This window comes from Carassius auratus, unplaced genomic scaffold (assembly GCF_003368295.1).
Source record: "Carassius auratus strain Wakin unplaced genomic scaffold, ASM336829v1 scaf_tig00011025, whole genome shotgun sequence".
NCBI lineage: Eukaryota > Metazoa > Chordata > Actinopteri > Cypriniformes > Cyprinidae > Carassius > Carassius auratus.
This window is the reverse complement of record NW_020524163.1, coordinates 96,109-121,167: the sequence shown is the minus strand read 5'-3', so window position 1 is coordinate 121,167 and position 25,059 is coordinate 96,109. Positions and strand designations below refer to the sequence as shown.

Below are 25,059 nucleotides of genomic sequence, written 5' to 3'. Positions count from 1 at the left end.
AAATTGGATTTGAAACTGTTGTGAATAGTACTATACAAATAGAGCTGACTTGATTTAATACCTTTTCCTGTAGTTCAGCTCTTAATGGATGCTACCAGCACCTAAAGGTAGCACTCACATTCTGTAGTTTAGTAACAGCCTCATCTTTGTGCAGATTATCTGCAAGTTCAAACTGTGACAATGTTAAGGTTCTATCTGGAGAATGACCTAAAATAAAAAAAGAAAGAAAAAAAAAATAGTACACTTGCTCTAGCACAAACATTTTTTTAAAGGTTTTAAACCAATGTGTGTTACCAATGACAAGCTGCCCATTCTTGTTCATGGAGAATTGTCTGACCCCATTGACTTCTGTATTTTCTCTAGCCTTGATTGGTTAAGCAAAATGTTGTGATGGTGAACTATATTTCAAATAAGAAAGATCTGAAAGCTGGGAGAAATCATGTTTAGAAAGTAATTGTTCTTCTCCATTTGGGCAAAAAATTGTTCTGCCACTTGTGTATTAACCTTTCCAGCCAGTTCTGGCACCAGAGCAGTTCTTCTTAAAAAGTCTTTGGGATCTATGGCATTTGTTTCGTGCAGTTTGTCAAAGAGCACATAATGCTCTGAACTCCCTGTTATAAGATGTCCATTGATATCTGGAGGATTTTGTGGCTCTGTTAACCAGGTAAGATTAACCTTGACCTTGCCTTCTTTGGCTAAAGAAATGATTTCAACAGTAGGGCTAAGAAGTCTTCCCTTGTTTGGAGAAAATGGCAACTTTAATGGGTCCCTCAGATTTCCATGTGTTGCCAGACCTTTTGCAAAATCATAAATGGTAACATTTGGTAAATGTTGCCATGACTGTAAAATATCAATGTAGTGACTTGGACATTCTCATGTTAAATTTCAGGGTGTATACCACTCCACATGGACACATAACTGTAGACCAGCCTCCTAAAAACAACAACAACAACAATAATAATAATAATAAGTAAATTATTTGAAGCTTCAATTGATTGACATAATCAGAGTATGGTTCCATACCTGATGCACCCCAGACTTTTTGACATTTTTCTTCATAGGTACTCCTGCTCCTAATTTCATTATGAAGCCTGAGAATAAGGTCTGTTTTCGAACCACATGGATTAACCCCACAAGCTTTGCACAGGTTCTTGACGTCATCAACCATTACGGTTCATACAATTTTCCAAACTGTAAAATTAGGATACATAAAGACACACAGACAAAATGTAATAAGTAATCCTAACCTTCATTTTCATGACTTCCTCAAGAAGTCTATCTTAGGTTATATCCATATCTGCCTTCCTTTTTTGGTTTTGCTGGGCGATGTACCTTTTCCCACTCCGTGTATAGAGTTTCTGGTCCAATCCATGGTTCCCAAAAACCTAACGTTGGCTTAACAACAAATGGATTCTCTTCTCCAACTACATTAAAGTAATGACAACAGATTTATTACAGGTTATAGACATGTACCGATATACACGATAATGAATATGCGGTATTGTTATTGTAGTCACTTAAAAATACTGTGAACAATTATTTATTAAGAAGTATTCAGATTTGTTGATTTGTGTGCATTTTAAGAATACTTTTCCATTAACCAGTTTAAATGTACAACACTGCGTGTATGCTGCATCAAACAAGCCCAGCACGCAGGAGCAACATGGCAGAACAAGGGAAGGAGATGCAATGAATGAAAATGCACATTTACTCTCTGACAGCAGATGGCACTTGAAGAACAATACAAATACATTGTTACACTGGTAAGTAACCCCATAAACAAAGCCTCAGTGACACCAGGGTGAGTACTTAATGACAGAAACTTTTAACTGGACTACAACATACCCTAGATATTGATTGAAAATGTTCTGATTCTTAGCTCAATGGTAAAGGAAATCCATGTCTTACCATTTACAAACCTCAGAGAAATTATATTTAAAGGGGGGGGTGAAATGCTATTTCATGCCTACTGAGTTTTTTACACTGTCCATGTTTAGCATGGGAATCCAACTCTTTAACAAAGTTTCAAAAATTAAGTTGTTCGTTTGAAGGAGTATTTCTGTTCCAAAAATACTCCTTCTGGTTTGTCACAAGTTTCGGAAAGTTTTTTTCGAGTATGGCTCTGTGTGACGTTAGATGGAGCGGAATTTCCTTATATGGATCCTAAGAGCACTTCTGCCGGAAGAGCGCGCGCTCCCGTATAGCAGAGCACTGAGAGCACAACAGACTTCACTGATCAGAGCGAGAGCGTCGCGAAATGTCACAAAAGGAGTGTGTTTTTGGTTGCCAGGGCAAGACAACCCTGCACAGATTACCAAAAAAAAAAACAGCATTAAGGGACCAGTGGATGGAGTTTATTTTTACAGAGCATCAACGGAGTTGTGCAAGTGTTTTTGTTTGTTCCCTGCATTTCGAAGATGCTTGTTCACAAGGTCCAGTTTGACGACGGATTTGCGTATCGTTTATTTCTTAAGGATGATGCAATCCCAACGAAAAAGGGTCAAATATCTCTGCCTTCTTGTTAGTGCGTCCCCTCCCATAGGAAACCCGGGTTCGAGCCCCGCTCGGAGCGAGTCCTTGCTGCTGCTGCTCTCGTTCAGTTTCAGCCTTGGGATCTGATTCTGGATCATAAATAAACGGCTGAATCTGACTGATACCCATTGGTTTGTTTTGGATGATGGTTTTTTCCTCAAGGTAATGTCACAGCTTCCAAACGCTCTCAACGCAAAATCCTACTGGCGCTCGTGATTCTTTAGCTCCGCCCACATGTCACGCCTCCAGCCGATCGTGTTTTTCCGGGAAAAATCAGTACAGACTATCTTCCTCTTATGAATATAATAAAACTAAAGACTTTTTGGAGTTATGAAGGATGCAGTACTACTCTATAGGTACTCAAGATTAACAGGATATTGAGTGAAAACGAGCATTTCACCCCCCTTTTAAGGACACAGACTTCCAGAAGTCTTTCACATTAACTGTCCCAGTATACTGTAAAAGGTAACAAACATTGTTTTTCCATCACCATAAAAATAAATATTTTCAGAATAGATCTTAATACGTTGTCTTACCTGGCATGCTAGACACTCCCTTTTTATGAAGATCTGCCTGCTGCATTATGAGTCTATTGGCAAATAGAAACAAGTGTTATCATTTGTTACAGGTATTAACATCAAACACTGAACAATTAACTACCATGAAAAAGCATAAAAATCATTCATTTTCACTGATGGTAATGAGTCCACAACATGAAGCAGAATTATTCATCTGTAATAATAATAATAATAATTCAACATGCTGTAATGTTCTGTGTCTAAAGAGATATTTAATTAGTTTCAGACCCAAAAATATTTGTGTTGAAATGTGTCACTAATTCAGCATTTTGTGGAATAAAGGCTCATTCAAAATGTTCAAGGATCATACCTGGAGTGATGCCCTTAAATACAAACATAAGTGGAGACCCATGTGAATGTGATTATCAAAGTTATGGATTCTATCCTCCCAGTCTTGGTAACGTTACTCCATTCCACATCTTAGACATTTCTTGAAATATGTGCTTTTTCCTGAATAAAATAAAATGATTAGATGGATATATGGGAATATACTAACACGCTGTAATATTTAGTAAGATATATTTTACAATACTTCCCTTCATAGACACACATCATTGTCACAATCTTAGCTTTTGCTGTGATCAGGATGGGGTCACTTAGAGGCAAGTTATAACAGCATTCAGTGCAAACCTTCTCTGATGGCACAATGTGTTTTGGTTGGGGAGGATCAAACACTGGTTTGCAAAGATTTTCAGGAAGGTTTGATGGATACTGCTTCTTATCCAAGATATACTTTAAAACTCTTTGCAAAAGTTCTTTCCCAAGTCCAAATGGCTTTTCCTTGGTGCCCAATTGATGTTCATCCAAGTTATCTTCATCTGGTCCAGTTGATTTAACGGATTTAAAAAGCAGTCAATTCATTTGAAAGAGAAACCACTTCGTGACACACTTATGTGGACATGACATCCGTGCATTAACACAAGGACAATGCCAGCTGTTTCTCTGGGCATCATACATAACCATCTCCCTTCCCAATCGACTGTAGTATGAAGATTTGTTCTCCAACTACAAAAATACCATACACTGCATCTATACACTGACTCGCAAGATGACAGTCAGCACATATGTCCATTTTTTCAGTTGCATGCTTTCTTTTTATGTGTCATTGAAAATGTTTCAAGTATAGAGTAACATTACATTTAGAACATGAAACTAATTTTTGACTTGTTTAAAGATGTCTTAGCTCCTTATCCACAGAAGGTAGAACCCAATGTTTTTGGTTCCTCGTGGATGGCTGGTCAGTTGGTACATGAGCCATAGTGGATGGCTGGTCCCCATGTTCATTGGCCACGGTCAATGGTCTGCTGATGTGCTGCTGTTTTTGATCCATGCTGGATTTATGGAACCCTGTTGCACTGGCCACAGTAGGCTGTTGTTGTTCATGTTGTGCGATTGTCCTGGTTGAATGTCTTTCTGCACTTATATTTGTGGTGTCTAAGGAGGGGTTTTTTCCAAGTCTGTTCAACGTAATATTGGTTTGCCACAGTAACAACAATGATAATGTGCAGCTTTGTGACACAAGAGGTGGCATTTATATATTTTGAAGCCTAAAATTATTATTAAAAAACGTGAACAAATATTACCTTTTGTCAATATTTACTGGCTATTAATGAACATCAATACATAACTGTTGTAGCAAATAAAAGTTTTTTGGTCTACTAACGGCCATGTACAACAACCCAGGATAAATGAGACTGAAGATGGCCTTTTGCCTGGAAGCACTCCTCAAATTTTATTTTGTCCTTTCAACAAAGTGGGCAGTGAAACTTTGTGCACTTGTATGTCTCGAGTGTCAAGCACATTTTTCACTGAAACGTGAACCTAAAAAACACAATAACGTGTGTTTGACATTTACCTCCTGTTTTCAGAGAAGACTTAAGCTAGTTCTAGACTAAAATGTATGTTATAGCTGTTATAGCTGAAAGCAATTTGTATTGACATTTCTTAAAATATATCAGTGCTATTGTCTCAAAATGCCCATTGGTAATTGTAACAATGTACGAACTTCATAATCATCGGGAAGAAGGATGATTTTAATAATCAAAATAAACACAAAACAGCGCATCAGCCCCTCACGGACGACTGACGCGTACAAATAAAAACCAAACACAAACTAAAACCCAGGCCTGGTCCTCTCTCGTCCTTCGCTGTCGTCGCTCCGGTTTTATATCCTTCCATCTCCTCTGTGGGACTCGAGACAGGTGGTGGGTCGAGCAGGTGTCGCTCATCTCCAATCACTCCACCGGCCTCACTCCTGTTCCCACGGATCTCGGCCCCGCCCCACTCGTCACAGTAATGTTTTTTTTTATCTAGGTTATGTTTTTAAAAGCTACTTTAATGTCCTAATAAGCCATGTCTGTGAAACCAAGCCTTAATTTACTTATTATTTAATTGTTATGAGTATTAAATAATAATAAAAAATGTTTCAGCTGCATGACAAATTACATGTAAAAAAATAAAATAAAACTGATAACATTTTTTAAATATAAGAGCAGGTTTTCAAACAATGACCAGCTTTGTTAGAATCAAGCATAATCAGTTAAGAGTTTTAACTAAGACTTTTAAAAATTTACATCATTCTTGGGGAAAACTGTACCAAATCTATTAACAAAGTTTGAATTTATCACTTTTACATATCAGTGCAGTCATAACACATAAAGCACTTTTTTTCATAGTAACAATACCTGCTTATGGTGTACTCCGGTGTCCATTATCTGCAGTGCAGAAATATTTTGCAAAAAAAAAGGGTATCTGTAAGACACTATAATGTTGTAATTTGACTGTATCGCTAGTGCTGCCTTAACGTGCTCTCCGAATAATCGTAAATATTACTTTCCTAGTTAAAAAACCTCCCAATGAGCTCGTAAACACGACTTAAGAAGTGGGAATTATCAAATTACCGACAGCACAAGGCAGCATACGAACACACTAACTTTCTAAATTAAATGTTTGGATACATTTGTCTCATTCCTTTGTAACTACGTCAAAACTAAAACATCAACTGGAAAGATAATGTACTTTTTTACAACTTGTAATACGTTGTACAAGTCTTAAGACTATTTAACAAACTTACCCCTTCAACTCATCGTTCATGGAGCTGAAAATCTATCATCTTTTTGTTTTGTAGTGATGTGTCATTCTTGAATGATTTGTTCATTTTGAATGAATCTTTAATGTGACTCGGGAAGAACGAGTCGTCTCGGGGGGTGATTCGTTCAGTCGTGTTTCAGTCAATGCAGTCTGAGCCGGAAAGAGAATTGATTAGTTCATAGTTCGGGTCTATCGGGTTTTTGACTCATTTCTTAATCACGTGACAGACCCATACGCTAAACCTATGCAGTCTGAGCCGGAAAGAGAATTGATCAGTTCATCTTTCGGTTCTTCGGGTTGTTCTTTTGTCCCGTGACGTGACAACATTGGCTAGAGTAATTAGTTAATTTACAACCTCCCTTACAAATGGGTGCATAGTACTTATTATAATTTTTTATAATAATTATTGGTTATGCTTTAAATGTTGTCCATATGATGGCGAAATCACTTTGATAAAGAAGAGCCTTGTTGTATGATTAATGTTTTTTGAGTTCACCCTTCAGATTAGACTATAGAACTGTAGAGTTACTTGTTTAGGATTCAAAATATTATTTGCTTTTAACTTATGTCATTATGTCCTTTTTGAGCAATCTTCTTGTACATATATTAGACCAAAATGTCAAGTTTGCTAAGGAAAAGCAATTATTATACCAGCAAACTAAATTTTTTATTAAAAATGAACAAACTAGGCTATAAATACTTTGTATTGTAGGCTTGGATTATTATATTATTATATAGCCTGGTGTTTATTTACTGATAGAGAGTCAAGAAGACAAATTCATCAATATTTTATTTATAACAGGGTTTTATTTATTTATAAAATAATAACACACCACAGATCCTGAAGAAACGGTAACACAAAAACAGTGACAGAAATGTCACGTGATTAAGGAATGACTCGACCCGAAAGACTCATGAGATGAACTAATCAATTCTCTTTCCGGCTCGGACTGCACTGGTTTTGCGTATGGGTCTGTCAAATGATTAAGGAATGACTTAAACCCGAAGACATCTTGTTATATAACAGGTGAGGTGAGCTAATCACAGATTGAAGACCCAGGTAAAGAATAAATATTTTTTTCTGTATCTTATAGCATTTTAGTTTTGTATTGTTTGTAGTGTGATCAACGTTTTCGTAAGTACTAGATGTGTTGGGGAAGTAACACGTAACATTTTAGAGTTTGCTAAAATGAACGAAATAACTCTAAAAAAGATTTGTTCATTTTGCTGAACGAGACTCAAAAGTCAGACTCGGTAAAATGATCCGAACTTCCCATCATTATTGTTTTGGCGGTTCGCAGCGTGCATTACCGCCGTGACATTCAATAAACCAATCAAAAGGTTTGTACAGCCCACTTGGAGCTGAAGTCCCACCCATTTGGACTGCTTCAACACTAACCGTGGATACTGAAACCACGCCTTCTTTCTTCGGAATAAGGACGTAAACTTATTTATTTGCTAAACAGCAGTAATTTTCTGTAAATCTATATCAGTTGTGGTTGCATCCGGGCAAGCTGATTCTCCGCACCTTTCTCGCCTCCGCTCTGTTGCTGTGCCTCGTCAGGATTGTAGCACGTTCTCATTGGTTTGCTGGCCTGCGGCTTATTTAATGCGTGAGGTAAGCTGTCTGTGAAGCGCTCGCCCAACCGGAAAAATATTCTGTGGCTGTCACGATTTTGATTACCAAAAATCACTTTGTGTTTGATGAAAAACCAACTCGACTAAATCGAAAAAAGGCCTAATTGTATTTTATTTTCTCAAGCAAAGCAAATTTTAAAACTCTACTGAAAACATATCTTCTTATATTTTTGGTCATAAACAACTTTATTGTTTATAAACATTATTGCAAATGTTATTGCCTAAGCGGTAAATAAAAAAAAAATGTTTATAAAAAGTGGGCTATATAATTTTTTTTCATATGCTTGTTTCGCTAACAGTTAAAGTCCTTCAGTGATTGTATTATTGTTTGCAAGGTTGCAATTTACTTTGCAATATTTTCAATATTTTTGGGGTATTTTGTATGGTCTGTTATTGGAGTAGTGTCACCTTGTTGGGAGTTTTAACTCATATTCACTGGGAATAAAAAATGATTTAGTTTATTCAGAGAGACATATAGACCAGGGGAATCCCTCTCATCTCCCCACCCTATGATTCTGTATCAATGTAACTTTGTGTAAACATTATTTGGCGGTTTTCACTTGGAAAACCAGCTATATTTTTCTTGCATTTGAATAACTATGGATAAAACTGAAACGACAGAAGGATATCTGCCACTGTGTTTCTTGTTTCTCATCTGTGATCCCTCTTGAGTGTCCTAAAAGCAGATGGGGGATACTTGCTCAAATATAGATTTTTTAACCAAAAAAGGTTATGGACTGCAGCTTTAAATTGAAATTACATACCTAATTAAATTAAACGGAGCTACTATAATTACTTTTTTTTTCATTCTTTTTTGATAAAAAATGTCTTAATCTCCTGCCTAGACCATTTGTGAGAAGAGCTGTTCTTTCTTCTGAAATGTGCTGGCTTGAGGTTGAGTAAGTGCTGATATTACACAAACAATGTCTGCCCAGACAACCACAACCACACACACACACACACACACGTTCACACGCACACATAAACTCACACATACACACATTCACTCTCACTCACAACAGTTTGAAGATTTTTTTTTTCTTGTTCATGTAAGGCAAAAAGAGTACATTCCTGTATTATATTTAGGAATTTGGATGCAATATTACTAACATTATTTGCAAATAATCACATCACAAGCACATGCAATAAAAACAAGAAAAGAAAGCAATCTCAAGTGTTTAGAGCATTACTTTGTTAGTTTTAAACAGATTTGGCAGAGGTCAAAGGTCAGAGCTGTTTTTAAGGCTTACCTGAGCATGACAAATAAGCCTAATATTTTGATATTTCTCTTCAAAACTCCTGTAGCTGTGCATGGATACACTGTCTAGAACCTGCTAATCAAGAGTTTTAATTACGTATATAACTCGCCAGTGCTTTTGTATCAAGACTAGCCTGATAAATGCATTAAGTTTTATGCATGTTTTCAGACTGACATCTGACAATGAAATGAGGAAAGAAGATAATTTGAACACACACACATATTCATATACACACACACACACACACACATATATATATATATATATATATATATATATGTATATGAATATGTATATGAATGAATGAATGATGCATTTATATAGTGCTTTATTATGTATTGCTGTACACCCAAAGCGCTGTACAAACAAGTCTTTCCTCAACCAACACCAGTGTGCAGCATCCACTTGGATTTTAACCATTTTATCCCTAAATTTTACATGTTTTTCCATCCACTGGTACACAGAACTAGCAGTGGCCTAGCTCAGGACCTGAAACAAGAAGCATGGTGAATTTCAGTAGTGATGTTTGGTCTTTGGCACGCACCACAAATGAAACGGTTTGGTAAAAGATTTCTTCCTTCTTCATCTGCAGCCTAGTCCCTTCTCAAGAAAAAAGAGCTGTACTTCCCTGTGAAATGTCTAGGCTTAAAGTTGAGGTTGACAAGTCATGCTGATACTGCACAAACAATATCTGCCCACACAACCACACTCACACATAATCTTTCACTCACTTGTTCATATGTTGTTTATGATGATCAGATCTGTCTCTTTCTTGACACTATCTGCTGCAGTCCTGTCTAACATCTCTGGATATCAACCTAAACATAAAACCATGTCTGTATTTGTGATCGGAGAAACAACAAACAACAAGAGCTTCTCTACACCGCTCAAAACTTGCGTTTGATTCATCATTAGAAAATTATTTAAAAATAAAAATCGTACCTACAGGCTTTGAGTCAGAAGCACCAAACTGTCCTTGCAAAGTTTGAACTGCCCAACTTTATAGAAACAGATGTTGTGCCAAAGACACATTGCAGGCTACTGGTTCAGGAAACAGTCCTTCATAAAATGTGCTGCATACATCTGAATATTTGGATTGAACTACAACTTAACCACTGATTTCTAGTCATGTCCTCTTTTGGAAGGACAAACTAAGTACACTCTAAAAAACGCTGGGTTGTTTTTTCAACCCAACTGCTGGGTTGAGGCCGTTGGATAGGACTTTGGGATGATTTAACCCAAGTTTGGGTTGAAAATAACTCTCTTTTTTAACCCAGCGGGGCTGGGTTGAGGACGCGGACGTGAAGGAGAGCACGCACGTCACGTCAAGCTCGTACGTCTCCAGTGCGAGCAGCCGCCATTTTCTCAGCGTGAAAGAAGCGAGAAGCGAGTGAAAGACTATGGTAAGTAAATATTCAAAATGTAAAGTTATCTTTTATTGTTTACCCGGTTGTATGAAAGGCGGAAGGTTTTATGAAAGGCGGAAACAAAGGAGCTTAACGTTATATATATATATATATATATATATATATATATATATATATATATATATATATATATATATATATGTAAAAATGGCCACGGTTTTCGCCTCAGACACGGAGGTCTTAACTGCCTCATGTAACGTTACTGAACGGAAGATGTACTTTTAATATAACGTCTGTGAATGTATTTTGTCATATTTACATAAGATTTTACATTAACTGTACTTTTTGAGGCGTTAATAGACGGTTATGGTCACGGTTACGCTCACGGTTACGCTCATGTTAATTTGTCTTTTCGCGGTTAAACTGAATGTATGTTTGTCTCCTAAAGGAAACGGCATTGTGTAGTAAAGACTAGCATAATTATTTTGAGGCTGTTGAAGTGGTAGCTGTTAAAAGTATGTTAATATACTTATTATTACATGTAATATTTCAGACTTGTCCAGCTCCTGTCTTCATTGTCCTCGCGCTGAGAGTTAAAGACACAGAAGCTGTTTGTGTGAGGAGTCACAGACCTGTGTGAGGATGAGGAGGAGGTGTTCTTCTGAAGAGAGGGACAGACGGTTTAAGGAGAGTAAACTTCAGAATAACATCGTTATTTTTATTTTTACTAAGACTAAAATAATGTTTGTTTTTTTTAGATGTTGGAATCCAGAGACAAGATAACTTCATTCTTTTGAGACTGATGTAAGTTAAGTTGTTGTGTATGTATGTGTGTGTGTGTGTGTGTGTGTGTGTGTGTGTGTGTATGTATATGTGTGTGTATGTATGTATGTATGTGTTCATATTTTATTGAAACCATTGATGTCCCTCTTTGCAGAACTCAAACTAACTGGAGTTAAAGACACACAAGTCTGCTTGTGTGAGGAGGAGGTTTTCTCAGCTTCTTCTGAAGAGAGGGAAAGATAGTTTAAGGCAAGTAAACTTCATAATTTCATGTTATCAGTTGTTGTTGTTGTTTTTTTTACTAAGAGTAAAATAATGTTTGTTTTTTGTTTTTGTAGATGTTAAAAGCCAGAGACAAGTTATATTCATCAAATGTTCAATGCTTTATTTATGAACTCTGTAGCTGTTAATGCCATTCTTTTCTGCATTTCTTCTAACATGTTACTTTTTGACTTTTCTCTTGTTTTTAATAAATATTTTCCTTTTGATAATTATTATTTGTGTGTAAAAGTGATATTTAAAATGAACAACATTTGTAGGTTTAATGCCTAGCTCAATTTGGGTTAATTTTAACGTAGAAATGCATTGTTTCCCCACATGGCTGCACTCTGCGAGTTTATTTTCTGCCAGCAGGAGGCGCTAAGAGCAGGAGAGGTAGGTTTCTCCGGTAACGGCTGCAGAGCAGCGCTGAGCTCACAAACGCTGCCTCATCAAGCATTACATGCGAATTGATATCGAACATTTTCTAAATACAGTAGTTTTCCTTCTGAAATACAGTGACAAAAAATAACCGCTCTGGTTTTTGAAACCCTGCAATATAGTCATTTTAAACCATAAAAAAGGCAACCCAGCAGGCTGGGTTAAATATGATAACCCAACTGGTTGGGTTAAAATAACCCAGCGCTGGGTTCAAATTGGGTTGTTTTCAACCCAGCAGTTTTTAGAGTGTAGTTTTAATAATAAATTAAAATTAAAAATATGTAAATAAAAATTCAAACACAGATAAATACATATGTATAAATAAATAAAACACAAAGAATAGACCAAACATTGTATGTGCAGGTGAGCTATAGACAGAATAAGATATAGAGATGGACTAAGATGGGGGGTATCAAAGAAATATAAGTGATTTTGCACATAGTATTATTGCATAATGGGCAGAGCATTTAACATGAGTAAACCTTTGCAAAAAAAATAATAAACTGTTGTCAATTCATGTTTTTAAATTATTGGTAATATGACTGCATGATTGGTTTCATGTTTATTTTCATTTTAGGTGTCAAGTAGTTCAAGTATTGCAAAGTATTTGCTTGAGAATGGCAAAGCACGTCCCGAACATCGTGGTGATCCCAGGGAAATTAAGGCACAAACTGCAAAGAAGGACATAGTTCGAAAGCACATACGGTCTTTTATTTGTAGAGCAGGCCACTATGCCCGCCGTGGTACACCTGGGAGAAAGTTCCTGCCGAGTGACTTGAGTGTGGCAAAAATGCATCAGATGTTTCTTGAGCAGAATCATCAACAAGTTTCCTACTCGCTATACTGGAGCATTTTTGTGTATGACTTCAACCTGGCTTTTGGTCATCCTGCCAAAGATGTGTGCTCTTTGTGTGTCAAATTCCGCATTGCAAACAATGAACCTGATCTGACTGCAGAAGAGAAGCGGAACAAGATTCTTCTTTACACACTTCACTGTCGCCGAGCTCGTCAGTTTTATGACACACTAAATGACGTGGGTGATACATTCACTGTCTGCTTTGACATAATGGAGAACCTGGTCCTTCCTAGGTCTGCCATCTGTCAAATGTTTTACTCACGGCAGGTATACTTTTATGTATTCGGTGTGGTCCGTCACCGTGGCAGAGGAGAACCCCAGAGTCGGCATGAGATAAATCTGTGCACCTGGCTGGATTATGAGAACTCAAAGGATAGTAACATTGTCACCTCAGCTCGACATCTCTACTTTACCTCAGTGGCTAGAGATGATCTGCGCCAGTGTCTTTACAAATGGGACTTTACAAATGTGCGTGGTTTAAGTGGAAATCTCACATTGCGTCATTGCCGGGGTATGTGCGAATGAGGATGGGACAAAGTAGTGATACTAATGAAAAACAGATTTAGTGTTTTTCATTGTAGTTTAAATTTTATTACCAAGAGATTGTATTATAATTTTGTGGCAACTGCAAACACTCAAGTATATTAAATTATATTAATTTTATAATTATATCAGTATCAAGAAAATTAATTAGAAATTTAGAGCAATAAAATGTTTACTGTATATTGTTTGTCTTTAATGTTTATCTTTAATGCAAGTTTGAAATCTGAGTATATTGTTTAGATTGTTACAATCACCTGGCTCTAGGTGAAGCCACATTACAAAGGGGAGCCCACACATGGAAGTGAATTTTACAAATAATAATTTAATAAAAAATAAATAAACAGGAATACAATAATTAATAATAATAATAATAAAAAAACATTCCAAGACTTAAGTGGAAAATATTAATGATACCAAAGTCCAATTTAAGACACTCCTTTCTCCATCTCCTTTTTATCACCAACTCAATCACAGGTAACACCTCACACCAATAAAGAATCTATGCCTGGCATACTCTTTTTAGACTGTGCAACAAAAAAAAGAGATAATTTAATGCAAATAATGAAACAACATAAAAAAGAAGAAAAAAATATGGAGATAATAGGTTGGTTTCACGTGACGTCACATTGCTTCTTCGCGAACGCGCGAAATTCAGATGGAGGGCAGGAAGTGAATTCGCGAGGATCTGCCGTCTGTAAAAATGCCCATGTTTTGTGCAGTTTACGGCTGCTCCAATCGTTCTAACCGTGAAAAAGGAAAGGGTTTTTTCAGAGTTCCAAAGATTGTCGTCCATAAAGGTGAGAAATGTAAAAAGCTCACAGAACAACGACGTAAAGTGGATTTTAAACGTACGTCTGCGGTCGGGAGGAGCAGAGTCTGCTAATGCCCGTGTCTGCAGCGACCACTTTGTCGGAGGTATGTTTGCTAGCTAACTTTTTTGTGGCTGTGTTTATATATCTATATAGGTTGTCGTTAAATGCAAATTTACTTAGTAATAATTATTACGTTACCGATAGTCTAATATGGACTTCATTGTGACTGTTTAGGCTGCCCTAGCGCTTTGGTTGACGTTGAGTCGGTAGACTGGGCTCCGACAGTCAACCTCGGTTACCAAAAAATTAAGCCCAAATCAGAGGCATCTCTGCAACGAGAGCAGAGGATGAAGCTCAAGGAAGACAAACAAAGATGGTCGGAATGTGCAGAGGCTATGTTGAATCTCCAACAGACAGCTGAGAGCCCGGATCTAACGCAGACAGCCGAGAGCTCCGAACCGAAGCAGTCAGCTGACATCTCACAGTCAAAGGACATCAGTGGGAATGGGACATTAAATGATCAAGGTAAATTATTGTGCTAAGATGTGTAACTAGCATTATTATTAAATGTTACAAATGTGATTGTCAGAAAATCACCCTGTGTAATTGGACCAGACAACTTGCATGTTTGTAAAAAGGTTGTCAATAAGATAACTTCATATAAACGCACATAATTCATATTCATGAATTTCTGGTGAAACTAATATATTATATAGAGTCATGCAAAGTGAGATAATTCATGCCGATATCTGTTATAATTGAAATGATTATGGCTTACAGCTTATGAAACCCCAAATTCAAAATTAGAATATTGTGAAATTTTTTTTGCCTTTTAAGTTGAATTATTCAAATAAATTAACTTTTGCACGATATTCAAATTTTGAGTTTCACCTGTTATGTTTCACCTGTGAGTTTCACTAATTATGTTCCCGACTGCTATATTGCAGACTATGCAGATGCCAGATGCCAGACGGAACTAACGATGGATGATATTGAGAAAATGGAGGATGTTCTGAGACAGAACACAACAGAGCTGGGAGATCTTCGGACCAAAGCACTGGACTCACAGTTCAACCAGGAGTCCTTTGAAAAAAATGAAGACAAGACAAAGTTCTACACAGGGCTTCCCAACTTCTTGGTTTTAATGCAGATTTTTGAGCTGTGTGAACCCTACATCACATGTGGTCCTATGTCTGTGCTGTCTAAATTTGAACAGTTCATCTTAGTTTTGATGAAGCTAAGACTAAATCTCCCGCTGAAAGATTTAGCTTTTAGGTTCAAGATCTCTCTGCCCACTGCTTCTAGAGTTTGGCATAAAGTAATTGACATACTTCATGACAGGTTAGAATTTCAAATTGAGTGGCCAGAGCGGCATGTACTTCAAGCTACAATGCCAATGGCATTCAGACAGGCATTTGGATGTAAAGTTGCTGTGATAGTTGATTGTTTTGAAGTTTTTATTGAGAAGCCCTCTAATTTACTAGCCCAAGCTCAAACGTGGTCAAATTACAAGCATCACCATACTGTAAAATTTCTGCTTGGTGTTGCACCCCAAGGCTATGTCACTTACATATCTTGTGCCTGGGGAGGGAGAGTCAGCGATAAACAGATCACAATAGAGAGTGGCCTCCTAAAAAACCTGTTACCTGGAGATATTGTTCTAGCAGACCGTGGGTTCAATATTGGTGATAGTGTCGGATTTTACTGTGCTTCACTACAGATACCTGCATTTACCAAGGGGAGAAAACAACTGTCAGCGTATGAGGTGGCAGAAACTAGAAAAATAGCGAATTTGCGTATTCATGTTGAGAGAGTCATCGGTTTAGTCAGAAGAAAATATCAGATTCTGCAAAGCAGGGCTATGCCCATAGAGCACAACAAAACCAGGTGAGGCACTAGCAATGATTGACAAGATTGGGGTTATTTGCTGTGTCTTGTCTAATCTTTGTGAGTCTGTTGTCCCATTAGAGTAAGGAGGAAGGGAAGGAGAAGAGGGAGGGACATCATTTTGTTAATATGTTTCAAATGTAATATTTTTATCCAATAATCCAATTGTACTGGCGATATCTATTATATGTAATGAAATGGATTCCAATGTACTATTGCACACCATGTTCTTGTAGTTATTATAACACTTGTTGAAAAATCTAATCTTGTAAATAAACCACCATGTATTATTCTGTATTCTCAATAGCATTTAATCATAACAATATTCAAAATGTCATGTCTCATACAACAGTATTGATATAACGGCAATGTATCACACAGCCCACTTTCAAGAGTGCCTGGAACTAAGTAAATAATGTTTCATCATATTTTACACATGTAAGTTTGTAACTTGCTGTCCCAGTACTTCTGGAAGTAAACAGTTTCTAAAAAAGCACTCAACTTTAGGCATCACATCATCCCAAAGTTCAAAATCAGGCAAAATCCTTTCCACAAAAATGTCATTACAGTTCCACACAACAAAGTCACAGTACTCAGCACCTACAATGTGAAGCTGTGTCTGAACTTGGTAGTAGTAGTCATGACTTCGGTCCAGTTTAACATTATCTCCATCATTGACGAGGCAGAAACTCTTTTCCCCTGCACACATGCGCAGATTGGCTTCATCTTGGTGAGAGTGTGGGCACTAAAATCACAGTGAGAAGAACATATGAAAAATAGATTAAAGGAAAACACCATCGTTTTTCAGTATTTTACTATGTTCTTATCTCAATTTAGAGAAATTAATACATACCTGTCTTTTTCAATGTGTGCACTTCATCTTTGCCCAGTGCGTTGTGAATGTGTTAGCATTAAGCCTAGCCCGATTCATTCCTTAGGATCCAAACAGGGATGAATTTAGAAGCCACTAAACATTTCCATGTTTTCCTTATTAAAAGACGGTTACATGAGTAGTTACACGAGTAAGTATGGTGGCACAAAATAAAACGTGGCGATATTTTAAGTGGATAAAAAATGAGAACTATATTGTATGGCGGAAGAGCACTTAGTTTGCAGCACTTCGACCTCAGCGCGCAGTAACATCATCGCTCCTAAAAACCCACCCTCCCCCACTTAAACTTCTGAAGTCAGGAGTGATGATGTTACTGAGCGCTGAGGTCGAAGTGCTGCAAACTAAGTGCTCTTCCGCAATATGATGTAGTTATTTTTTTATCCGCTTACAAAATCGCCATGTTTTATTTTGTGCCACCATACTTACTCGTGTAACTACTCATGTAACGGTCTTTAAATAAGGAAAACAAGGAAGTGTTTGGTGGCTTCTAAATTCATCCCTGTTTGGATCCTAAGGAATGAATGGGGCTAGGCTTAATACTAACACATTCACAACGCACTGGGCAAAGATGAAGTGCACACATTGAAAAAAGACAGGTATGTATTATTTTCTCTAAATAAAGATTCGTTTTCCTTTAACAAAGATAATTTCTGTGTTTTTGCTCAGTTTAGGACTTGATACTAGACTCGTACTAGAGATATAGGGAATTTAATACAACAGATACTGTAATGTTACCTTAATCTCGCAGATGCCAGTTCCGTGACAGTCATAAGCGACAATCCCATCAGGGGAGGACCCCATGTATGGCCACTTGGGGTTCAGCCAGAGACCACTGTCCATACAGGAGAAGCCTGCATGCTCCCGAACCATCAGCTTCTCATATGCTCCTCTTGCTTGTGCTTCATGTTTGCATCCATAACTGTACACAGTACACATGCAACACATGAAACAGAAAATTATTACTTTGTATTGCACATGTACAGCAAGTTCAGTGATTTAAATGCCATTAACCTAACCCCTATACTTAGTTCTAATCCTGCATAACCCTAGTTTTATAACCCTATAACTAATGTTTATCTTTCAGGGCTGTCCATACCATGAATCAACTATGAAAACAGTAAACATTTGTTCATGCCTCATACCCCAAATCTTACCTTTGCCTTTCCCTAATTCAAACCCTAAATACCTTGTAGCGGCTGTGATGAACCTATATGCTTCTGGGTAGCATATGCCCTTGATCAAGCTCTTGGATGGCTGCTGGGGGTTGGTCTTTAGCACTTGTTTCAGCTTTGAGGCCGTTACACGTCCTGCTCTTTGCCTAAACCAAACCCTGCTTGCACTCTGACTTCGAGTTGCCCTCTCTACAGCCTGAACATGAGACAGGGTGAGCTCTTCTAGCAGAAAATCCTGGCATAGCTCTCCAAGCTCTTTGGGGGGTAGCTGCAGAGTCTCCGGTGTTCTGTATTCAAGAACAGTTTTAGGAAGCATGCAAGATTTGGGGATGAATTCTTTGTGGTAAGGCTCCCTAGCCATCAGTGCTGCACTCCTTGGACAGTTTTTGCTTAATGTTTCAAAAAACCTAGCATATGTTTCTGACCCTCTCTTAACTCTTGGGCATGGTAGTGATTTCCCAACCTTGTTGTCAGTTGTCCTGCCATCAATGGAACGGTCAAGCTTTATTTTTTTTGCTTTTGCTGAGGAGAAGTCAATCAGAGCTACTGGAGCAGCAGGAATCTGAAAATAAGTTAACACTGTTAAACAGTGTCCCAAAATAACATTCTCTGTCCAACATTTGGTTTGCTGTGAACATGTCACCTTACCTTTTTTACATGTGATGGCATCAGCCACTTGCACTGCTCTGTTGTGCAGGAAGCGGAATCTCGCATCTTTACCCCAACTTCAATGGAAAAAAGAACTGCCCCTACATGAGAACACGATTCTGATAGTCTGTGAACAGAATACAATATGACATTTTTTAAACCTCAAATGCAATCTGCACAAGTGGCAAAGTGCCATATATATCAGCACATTTTGATTATGTGCAATATAGCCCACTTATACTAAAATGGATGGAGTAGCACTTAACATTAATCAACATGTTTATTCCTTAAAGCTCTCTCTCCGCTGGTTCTGAAGTACACAGTATGCTAGCAGTACGGTGTGTGTGTGATCTCGTTGTAAACATCCCAGCCAACATAAATTACCTACCCTGCCATGCAATTGCAATGAGCTGCAATGACTTCTCCAACCTCCTTCGCAATAATCCAGGTCTTCAGAGGTGTTTCGCTTGACCTCTGAGAGTGGTTTACCTTGGAACATAGACGACTGTCAGACTAACGTCGTCGTTAAGATGTGTTGCATTACTGCTAGCGTCTTAGCACAAAAAATATAAGAACACTCACTCTGGCGAAGACCAAACGATGATCATCGTGGAGCCGTTTGACACCGAGGTTGTGGACCCATCCGTTGACAAAAAAGTTGTATGCCTCCATACTTTTGTAGGCCTTCATTTGCTGTCTGGTGTAGTACGATGTCTGAAGGACCAGATAGTTGGTGATGTCAACAGCCTCAACTGTCGGTAAATCTTTCAGTTCTACTGAAAACTCACTCATCTTCATGAGGTACGGGTCACGTCCAACATATCTGTTAATTAACCCCTTTGCGTGCAAACATCGCTGACGGCCCCAGTTTATTATTGTTTCAATTTCACAGCACATTAAACATCACTGTCTTACTTCATCTGGACAAACTGTGCATCAATGGAAAGTTTAAAGACTCAAGCTTCGATATTTGACCAATATTTTGATAAAACATTGTTGCAGTGACAGATATTTAGTGATTTATGTCAGGAGTGCAAAATAATAAATCCGTATTATGCCACATTTTGAATAGAAATTCACAACTCAGTCATATTCAGTCACGTCAAGAGCGGTTTATTTGTGTTCACATAGACTCACTGAACAGCGTCAATAAGGATTTACAGACCAAAGATGCATATCTGCGGAGATATATGGATATATTTACTGATGTTTACTTCATATTTCTTCAGACAGAATCGTCATTTCTATTCATTTTCCACGGATTTAGGCGATCAGATGATAAACAGCCTCTCCCAGCGATCTCTGTGTGCGTGCAGTAGTCACAGCTCGTGCGGTGTGTGACTCAGACTCTGATTGGGTCTTTCAAACGTCAATCTTAGAGTTTCATATCTGGACACCGCCCCATCGTGTCACATGCTTCCTGCACACTTCCTGGTAGTTATCTGGCCAAAACAACACTGAAACACCTCTGTACACACAAAATATCCGAATAATAAACCCGCGATTACGATAGTAAAGCTTGGTATGAGAATTTCTTGAGATCTGGGGCGTTTTTATAAAAAAAATCGAAAATGTACAGCGGAAATGCTAACTTGTGCAGCGATGAAAAAGGCTACAAATAACATATTTTTACAACAGTAAACGACCAAATTCCACCCCTGATCGCTAAAGGAAGTTATTATAAACACTCGATCGGGGTTTAAAGTGAGTTTTGAGTAAAAGTGTACTAATAATTTCATAAATTGTCAGATGTAGCTTGATGCTAACGTTAGCACCAATGCTACTAATAGCTGGTGCTTTTCTTCTTCATAATGCATTTTTGTCTCAATAATTCACGTAAGGTCGTAAGAAAATGTTTTGTTGTATTTTTATAGTAAGACTTTTGATAAATAAGGGCTAAATGCAAAGAGAGACTGAAGTGAGATCGCTGCTTTGTTGCTTTGTAAAGCCTGAAAAACCACAATCAAGGCTAATAAAGGTGGAATAAAAACAAAAGAATAATGATAAAAGAATAATGCGGATAATGTGTCATACTTGGCGGAGGTGTGAAAGAACCGTTTGGTGAGAACAATACAATCATGATTCGGGCAGTTTTCAACAGTGAAACATACACAAAGAGCACAGGAATGTTTACATGTGAGATCTTACAGAGATGACAAGGGCCATAAATCAATCTGATGAGCCTTCTCTAAAAACACACATGACATGGCCTTAGAAAATATTTCATAAAATTTGCAGTTTTACAGATTCAATTATGAAATTTTTTATGAAGTCTTGGAAGACTTGTGGCCTTAGCTACACTGTGTTTTCAAACTCATTTCCTCATCAACATTTTTTTAAATACATTTAAAACATATGTTTTTAATATTTTTATTTTTGTTTTTATGTTTGAGCTTATATATCTCTATTATCATAACAGTCTGAGTGATTCTGATTCCTGAACAGTAAACTTTAAAGTGTCAGCTTTGTGAACAAAGGTTGATTATGTATCTAGTCAGAAAGAATCATGAGCAGAAACCTTTTTATTTTGGGTATGTAATTTCGGTCTCCATGCCAAAAAAGGGGGGTTACTAGTAAGGGGTTAACTCCTTGTATCTATATCTTGAAACTGGATCTAAATCCGTACAATACTGACTTTCTGCAACGGTTTCCTCTATAGACGTATTCTCCATGTTTACTTCCTGCCCTCCATCTGCCTTTTTCCCGCCCTCGCGCGTCATCTTAATCACGTGACTGAAACCCTGCTATTAAATACAAATACTGAAATATACACAATATATTAAACTACTACACAGATGATTTGTAGAGATGCTACACAGAAAGTAATGAGATGTAAACAATGGCTTCAAACTTTTATTTTCCAGTTCTTTGGAATAATTCACAAATGGATCATTGTTTCTCAGTTTTATTTTCAATTCTACAAGCTTGGGTTGTTGCTTCCGAGTCAGATTTTTTAACAAACATAAAAATTACTCATTGCTCTGATTTTTCAATTTCTATTTTTTGCTCGCAGTTGGACCCTACCAGTTCCACCGGGGGGTGGAGCGGGGGGTGGGGATGTGGATGCACTAACCATAGACATTAGAGCTCTGTATGACGTTATGTGCATGGCATGTCTGAGTCTAAACTAGGGCTGTCACTTTTATTTCGAAAATCGATTGCACCAACCAAAACCAAAAAAAGTTTCGAAAATGAAGATAGGGAATTGATTTTAACCAAATAAGTACACTATTAATTTTAAAATAATTAAACACTTAAAAAATATACATGTAACAAAATTCACAAACAAGCAGAAAAAGAAAATAAAGAATTCTGTAAATGCAGTATTGCCTATGCATTGCGAAAGCTAGACAGAAAATACGCACCTATAAGACCTAGACGTCGAAAGCGACCTCTTATGCTGCGTTCACACCAAAAGCAAATAGAGCGTCTGGCGTTAATGATTTCAATGTTAAGTTAATGTAAAGACGCGTTTACACGCGTCTGGAGGTCTGGAGGCGTGGTAGACGCGAATTCACCTCATTCGCGCATCTAGTTACAGGAGATTCTGAGCTTGAAAAGGACCATTGCAAGCTGACAGCGACCAGTAAAACCCCCACCTTGCGCAGCTGTACCTGAGTGTCCCTGGGACATCAGTGCAGTCGGAGCGCGTCTTCTTCTCAACAGCTGGACATAGAGTGAATAAAAAACTCCCTGCTCTGGCCCCCGAAAATGTTGATTGACTTGTTTTCCTGTCCAATAAAATTGTAATGGCCCTAGCCTTTTTGCGCATGCCTGCCTAGTGCCGCCTAGCCTAAGTGTCGGTTACATTCAATAAAAAAATTTAAAAAATACACATGGCCTGTTCTCAAGTCCATTTAAATTTTCTTTTTTTAGAACAGTTGTTTGAAATGGATTGATCATTATTTAAAATAATCTTGGAGATTTTTGAATTGCCTAAATCATAAATGCAGCTGGGTTGAAGCCTGCAGTGATGTTTTTCTTTTGTTATGGCAGCCGTCCCCTCTGCATATATATTTTTTCAAGAATGTTGCACTCCTGTTGCTGTTTGTTATTCTGCACGAAACTTAATGCCAATAAATAATAAATATTGCTGACTTGTGCGTTTCCAGCATTCTCTTTACATTCATCCGTTATTTGACGTTGAAAAAGGAAACGTCTTTTTTTTAGACATGCAAAAATCGATTTTACAATCGATTCAATGAACACTTATGTCTTAAAAATCGAAAATGATTTTTTCACAAAATTGACAGCCCTAGTCTGAACATGATTTATCGGCTACATATCAGAACCCTATTAAATGTGTGACTGTGGTTAACAACAGATTTTCTGGACGCATGAGTGGAGTGCGCTTGATGATTATGAAAGTGAAATTCGTAGGTTAGTAGAGGAGCAGGGATACACATGCACACAAGTTCAAGAGGTCTTACAGCAGCAATATGGACTTGGGATAGGTTCCAGTAATTCCTATTTCTAAATTCTGCGCAACGAGGAACATTCATCATTTTGATTACGCATGGCTAGGGAGAGATGGTGTGGATGCAGTCGTTCGACCAGCAGTTAATGTTTCCGGCCCTGTTTACGGTAGAAAGATGATGACTGAGATGTTGAGAGCCTCTGGATGCAGGCTGGGTGAAAGAGCTGTAAGGTGTGCATTGGCACAAATGACCCCGCAGTACACAGAGATGCGAAGAGAGGGAACTGCTCGCCAAACTAATCCACATCTCTATTACGCTTAGCAAACCGGTCACAAAATACACATGGACCAAAATGAAAAGCTTGTGGATTTTGGAGCGACTGTTGTTGCCTCTGATGGATTCAGTTGGAAAATTTTGGGATTTTCTGTAATGCCGATCAAAAATAATCTGATTATTTATGACGATGTGTACAGAGAAATCTGCTTGAGACATGGCCTTTTTGATCAACTAAGAGTTGATCATGGATGTGAAAATTATTTATGTCGGTTTCAACAAGACAATCTTCAGGACTTCCGCACTAATTTCAAAAGACCCCCTTTCATTCAAAGTCAGTCAAGACAGAACCACACTGCTGAAAGGAAGTGGGTCGAAATCAACTCGCGAATAAACTACCCAATTAATTACACATTGTGTGCCTTGGTCAACAATGGTTTTTTGGACATTGATGACCCCTTTTGGAAGCACTGTGTCTCAGCCATTGCTTCAAAATGCTGCATGGTTGGGCCACAGAATTTCATCCCTGCCTGGAAAGAACATACAATCCCATCCAAGGGCATACCTGATGCTCTTTTTGCAGCCCATCTCAGGACCGCTCGAATACCACCTCGGTTCCTTTCCTGCTGAGGAACTTGCAGCTGAATACATTAGGAATGGAGGAACTCTGACTTATCCTGCGACTTATCCCTCTGGGAGGGTTTGGAGACATATGTAAATATTACACACAAACTGGAGCAATAGGCTAGTCTGGTGATGTTTTGTTTAGCGTTTAAACATGCAATAATAACACAGTTATACATAGAGGCTTTATACATGGTGCCATCCATAACCCACACAGATATCGCTGATTCATCTCATTATGGGCTTTCCTGTGTCACATAAAGACTGTTCAGTATCTCTTAGAGTCTGCATGAACTGATATTGATCTGTTTGCCATCTATTATCTGAAATACATATACAACCTCCTTTGTCAATGATTCTGTAGATAGTTTCTGGAATTCTGTGTCAAAGATCAGTTAATGACATATTTACAAAAAACAATCACAAATTTATATGTAAAAAAAAAAGAAACACTGGTGGTTGGGCAATATGTCCTTTTTTTTCCCCCATATTAGTCAGTATTTATGATTATCACAAATGTCAAATCTTTCTTTTGATTTTAAAGACAGCACCAAAGTGAAAGTTGTAGAACCCAGACTTAATTGTGGTTTAAAACTAATATTTATGGTGATAACATAATAAACACTTCATGTTTTGGAATTCTATACACTTTTTCAGTCATTTTACTTAAAAAAAAACAACAATCATAATAGAAATATTAATAAGTTCCTGTGTGTTCTAATGGGCGATATAGTTTACTTTTTTGTCTCAGCAATGCATTTTGATATTAGTAGTAGCTTAAGTAAGGATACAGGTGTAATTTTATGTTCATTATCAAAATAAGTAACATCTGTAAAAATTGTAGCAACCTATTTTTTTATACTGAAAGTTAATTATTCTGAGTGTGTTTTATTAAAATGAACTATGTTGCGGATAAACATAACAGCGAACATTTATCAAACAAATTTTATATTGTGATATTATAATTTTTGAGATATCATCCAGCCCT

At 37.6% G+C, this 25,059-nt stretch overlaps 1 protein-coding gene and 1 long non-coding RNA gene across 2 annotated transcripts; one reads left to right on the top strand and one right to left on the bottom strand.

Moving 5' to 3' along the window:
- The first annotated feature begins 13,945 nt into the window (after positions 1-13,945).
- Positions 13,946-15,118, top strand: LOC113072937 (uncharacterized). Its single transcript, XR_003280411.1, has 3 exons — positions 13,946-14,260; positions 14,392-14,682; positions 15,105-15,118. It is a non-coding gene; the product is annotated as an uncharacterized LOC113072937 (long non-coding RNA).
- A 2,597-nt stretch (positions 15,119-17,715) lies between these two features.
- LOC113072936 (uncharacterized) lies at positions 17,716-21,449 on the bottom strand. Its single transcript, XM_026245813.1, has 6 exons — positions 21,343-21,449; positions 19,339-19,591; positions 19,145-19,245; positions 18,757-18,883; positions 18,572-18,670; positions 17,716-17,855 (listed from the first exon to the last, which is right to left on the bottom strand). Exons 1-6 carry the CDS (start codon positions 21,426-21,428, stop codon positions 17,838-17,840), a joined length of 684 nt encoding a protein of 227 aa, XP_026101598.1. The 5' UTR covers positions 21,429-21,449; the 3' UTR covers positions 17,716-17,837.
- Between the last annotated feature and the right edge of the window lie 3,610 nt (positions 21,450-25,059).